The sequence below is a fragment of the Calonectris borealis genome, chromosome 26 (genome assembly GCF_964195595.1).
Source record: "Calonectris borealis chromosome 26, bCalBor7.hap1.2, whole genome shotgun sequence".
NCBI lineage: Eukaryota > Metazoa > Chordata > Aves > Procellariiformes > Procellariidae > Calonectris > Calonectris borealis.
Window position 1 is genome coordinate 6,306,766 of NC_134337.1, and position 4,934 is coordinate 6,311,699.

General features: G+C 49.9%; 1 protein-coding gene across 1 annotated transcript; it reads right to left on the reverse strand.

Annotated features, from left to right (window-relative positions):
- Positions 1–1,680: 1,680 nt before the first annotated feature.
- Positions 1,681–4,934, reverse strand: IL10 (interleukin 10). The gene is made up of 5 exons (XM_075174177.1): positions 4,776–4,934; positions 3,325–3,387; positions 2,874–3,026; positions 2,068–2,133; positions 1,681–1,773 (listed from the first exon to the last, which is right to left on the reverse strand). The coding sequence occupies exons 1-5, from the start codon at positions 4,932–4,934 to the stop codon at positions 1,681–1,683; spliced, it is 534 nt and encodes a 177-aa protein (XP_075030278.1).

Below are 4,934 nucleotides of genomic sequence, written 5' to 3' on the forward strand. Positions count from 1 at the left end.
AACGGAGCCGCTGATGCTCTTGGCTCTCGCCTCGGCTCCGGGGCCATCCTCGCTTCTCCGACAACATTGAATTCAAGGCATTTGGTGCAAAAATGAGTACAGAGCTGGCTCAACAGGAGCTGAATGTGTCCTGGTAAGAAGCTTAAATCAAATTTTACAGAGTTTGGCTCCCACGCTGCTCTTGAGCCGATGCCACCCGATTGATTTCAGCGGAAGGAGAGGCCCACAGAGCAGCATTCCTGCTTTGGGGCCGCCCTTGCTCTGGGATAACCAGTTCCCATGCGGGCAGGCTGCCAGCAGGAATGCCCTTCTGTCACCATAAATGTACAAACAGAATAAATGGAATATAAATAGCCTGTCTTCCGTAGTAACTTACAAAGCAAACAACAAACTGACATGTTTCATCATATTGGTGCCCTAATACTTCTAAATATTAGAAGCAAATGCTCTGGGTTATGGCATTTTCCTCTGGCTCAGCATCTTGTAGCACTCATGGGGACATGCAGGAGACCGGGGCAAGGAGGAAGGGGAGCCCGAAAATCAGCAGCGCTCGGCGGCCCCGAAGCTGCTCTCGCTGCAGCCTTCCCCCGCAGCACTCGGCTGCTGCGGCTCCTCGTGCGCAGGATTAGAAATAACTCAAACCCGAATATTGTCAGTGCTGCGTGCAGTTTTATGAATTTGAATGCAAATTACCCAAGCCACCTTAAAATGGTGGTTAATTAAATATCCTCTAACTACTAAAAGAAAAAAAAACCAACAAAACAGCAAGTAAAACCCAATCAAAGACTGGAAAATAGTAAGATTAACTTTTGAAAGTGCAGAGTGGCCGACCCAGGCTCTGGAAGCCTGTCGTTAAAGACATTTAAGTCAAGTTCTATTAGAACCAAACATTTCATTCCTACTACTATTTTTTTCTTTAACCTGAACTAATATATAGGCTGAAGTCTAGAGATGGGGTTAACTGATCTATCACTGTGGCATGACCGCATGCTGTTCATGGGAGTGCAGCTCCTCCTCCTCCTCCTCCTCCACATTTCTTTCCATGCACAGGAGAAAAAACATGCCCTTGGTTACATTTATGGTTATTTTGCTCAGTGCAAGGCCATGGAATAATTTTGACTATTTCAGTGCCTAATTCCAACTGCAGAACCAGAGATGGTGACATGGTTATGCACAGAAACATTTGATTGCATAAATAAATAGAGGGATAGAACAGGAGGAGAGTGCTCATTTGCTTAAAATTAAGTTTTGCTGACCTCAGAGCTGGAATTGCTCCTGATCAGGCGACCATGCTCAGTGAAACTGCACTCAGGATAAGCTCTGCTCATTACCTGCTCCCCAGAAGAATGCTGCTTTGGGTGTTTTGAAGCTATGAATAAAATAGCACTATCATAGACAGTATTAAAATATTGAACAATAAATAGTATTTTACAAGCTCATCACGCTTTTCTCCAAAACATATTGTAAACATAAATACTGAGGTATTAGAAGTAATAAATATTAAATTCAGTTGTTAAAAAAAACCACTTTTAAATACAATACTAAACTTGAAGTTATTGATCTGTAATTCTTGACTTAAAACCTAAGATAACTTAATCTCTTGTGTGCTCTTGCAGCCTAAAGTGATTTCTGAAAAAAATAGCAGGATTTTGTGTGAACGATGCAGACCCGTGGGCGTTTTCACTTCCTTCTCTTCATCAGCAAGTACTCTTCGATGTAGTTGATGAAAATGTCAAACTCTCCCATGGCCTTGTAGATTCCATTCTCGCTCATCTGCAGGTGAAAGCCAAGTCCGTTTAAGCAGGAATGTGACGATACATGTGATGTACCATCGCCAGACATACGCTCCTTCCACCGACATCTCCAGCTTCTCTGCCCCACCCCTCAGGGCAACCCGCCGGCTGCTCCTTCGAGCATCGCTCTCTGGATTTCTCTGCCTTAGGTATTTATATAATTAAAGACTTTTTTGGATTCTGTTCTTTGTCCTAAGTTGAAGCCGGCAGTAAAATCCGCTGGGGCGGCGGGTTGCTCCCAACCTCAGCGCAGCCACGCGAGCGGGGCCCTTACCTTATTGAACGTCTCCTTGATGTGCTTTATGGTTTTGCTCTTCTTCTCGCACGTGAAGAATCTGTGCTGCAAAGGGACAAAAGCAACGGCTTCAACCACACGGGTTTCCTCCCCGAGGCGTGCGGCAGCGGCTCTCCCCTCCTCCTGCCCCTCGTCACTGCCGCCCCGCCGGTCTCCACCTCCCCCTTCCCCACCTGCGGCCGTGGGCTCTCCGGGGCAGCAACTGCGGCTGCTTTGCACCGTACGCTGATGAAACCAGCACGGCACGACCCGAGCACAGACCCCGAGCCCTTTCCCAGCCCCGTGCCCATTGCCACCGGCGCCGGGGCTGGGCGAGGGCAGCCCCGTGGTGCTCTCTGCCCACAGCAGGGCTCACCCCATCTGACTCAGCCCGCGGCAGGTGATGGGGTTGTGGCCGCACCGGGAGTGGTTTCGGGAGGCGTCATTGCAGAGCCACGCTGCTCAGCACCCAGGTAAGGGACGGACCCTCCGCCCTCCCTCCCCTTGTCTCTTCAGCCAGACTGTTGGGTGGGGCTGCCTGCAAATAAATGGTGCTCCTGAACACAGCTTCTGAATCGTCGTTATTTAACTGACAAAAGCCTGGAGAGCAGGGGCTAGGAGGAACCCCATCCCTCTGGGGTCTGCCAGCTCCTGCCTGCCCAGAGCCCTGCTCCTCCGCACCATCCCAACACCCGTGCTCCTGGGGAGACCCAGCACCGCTCCCCTCCCTGCTGCTGGTCTGGGACTGGCCCTGCGTCGTCGGAGCACTGCTTTCATCCCCCCCGGTGATGCTGAGCCCCACTCACACAGCGGCTCATCGTTGCCTTCAGGCTCATCAGCAGGTTGCCCAGATCGCCCATGCTCTGCTGGTGGTGCGTGCTGGTCCTCATGGCGCTGGGCAGGACCTCCTCCATGTAGAACCGCATCATCTCCGACACCGACTGGCAGCCGAAGGTCCCCTGGGGCGAGAGGAGGTAACCGCGTTGGGGCTGGCCACCAGCAGGGACGTGCGTGGGTGGTTTTAAAAAATCAAAATCGCAGTGGTGCTCAGAGCGCTTGCAGCACGTTAGCACCGCTTGTCGCGGCTGCGATGTGGGGGGAACCATGCGTCAGCCCTGCCGCAGACACACGTGTTACTGCTGGGCTGGAGAACTGTCCTTGTCTGACATTGAAAAAGCCCCAGTTTACAATCTGCTCCCTTTCCTACAAAACACTGGCCAAAGGATAAGGGACTTAGATAAGAATTATGATTCTTACCTTAAATTCATCCAGCAGTTCGGAGCTGAGCAGCTGGATGCTCAGTTCGTCATCTTTTGATTGCTGTAGAAGGATGCAATGGAAACATGAGCTTTATTTAGACAGGCAGTCAACACTATTTTTCCCTTTGCCCTACCGAACGATCGTTTTCCTTGTTTGCATTTATGGTCTGACTGAAGCGAAGGCAAAGAGCACCCAGCACAGTGACCCCAGCTACAGGAGTCGCCCATTCTTTGGTCCATAATCTTGCAGTGCCACTACCATTAGGTCAAGGCAGCAAGATAATGAAATCACAAACTTCAGTACCATCGATTTCGTTACTGTGAAACTCCTCCCGCCGCTGCCAGCGCTGCAGGCTCGCTTCAGCTGCAGAGGGTGTTTATGTAGGAGTGCTGATGCAAACCGCACCGCTCTTCAGATGCCTGTCAAAGTTATGACAGCCCCTGGAAGCGAGGTATCCACCCCAGCCTGTCTGCCCGCGGCTCACCGGGGCAGGAGGGTTTAATCCCCCTGTTTTTGTTATCTCTGTAAGTCTCCGGTCAACAGGGGAAAAGGGGTCTGCAGAGGGTGTTTGTTCTTGTGGTGCCTCTGTTGCTCTGGAAGACCAGAGAGCTGCAGCGGGGCGGGCTGGCACCAGCCAAAGCATCACCCCGTGGCACCAAGGTACCAACGCTTTCTTGAGAGGTTAAAAATATTCCTTCCCAACATTAACTGGGAGATTGACAGCAAGCTTTAAATCTAAAGTCTTCACTGTGTTCATTTGATAATAAATACAAGCCATGACATTAGTCTGAGATTTAACCTCGTTTTATTGCTAAAACACACTGACATTAACTAAGATAGTAACACAGATGCGACCAAGCACCTCTATCAGTACTGATGCAATGACAAACGCTCCGAGTCTATCTTGTGCTGCTTTCTCAGCAACCCCGAGGCTCCCGTTAGCTGCAATGCAAAGCAGTGACCTTTTCCAGGCACCACAGCAAGTGCTAGTTACTGTAGTGTCCCTCCAGTCATAAAATACTATGCTCAGGCTTTTGTGGTTCTTTCAAAGAAAAAGTCTGTAGCAAAAGATTTTCCTTTTCATCTAGCATTGACTTCAGCAAGGCTGAACGTTGTTGCCCTGAAGAAGGGACTATTTCCTTCCTATTAATTCAGTGAATAATTTGGTCTGCAACATTTAGGGGGAAGTCTGGCCAGCAAGGTTCACAAAGATTCATTATGAAATCTCTTGAGTTCATTGTAACTAAAACTAGGAAGAAAACCCTTGCATGTTGTCTCTGAGCGAGCAATGAAACCGAGCTTCTCTTGCTCACCCCCGTCAGCCCGTAACACAATAGAGGACCAGATCATTTCTGCAGGAGGAAGCTGTCTTCCCCCTTATCCAAATCACTGAACTTTGCAAAAAAAGCAAAACGAGAAGGAGATGAGACTGACAGGGTTATACTTACAAAATAATCCTTAATTTCCTCAAACTTGATCCTCAGCTCTCTGAGCTTTACAGGCAGGAGCTCCGAGAAGTGGAGGCAGCTGGGCTTGGCGGGCGAGCACCCGGCAGGCAGGGCGCTGGCAGCCAGGAGCAGCAAGAGCAGGGCTGGGCAGGTTTGCAT

Bases quoted from the DNA above. Each gene is read 5' to 3' on its own strand.
- IL10 (XM_075174177.1), bottom strand. From the start codon at position 4,934: ATGCAAACCTGCCCAGCCCTGCTCTTGCTGCTCCTGGCTGCCAGCGCC. The intron at 3,388-4,775 runs GTAAGTATAACC...ATCCTTCTACAG, and splicing joins AGGAAATTAAGGATTATTTT to CAATCAAAAGATGACGAACT. The intron at 2,134-2,873 runs GTGAGTGGGGCT...GTCCCTTTGCAG, and splicing joins AGGCAACGATGAGCCGCTGT to CACAGATTCTTCACGTGCGA.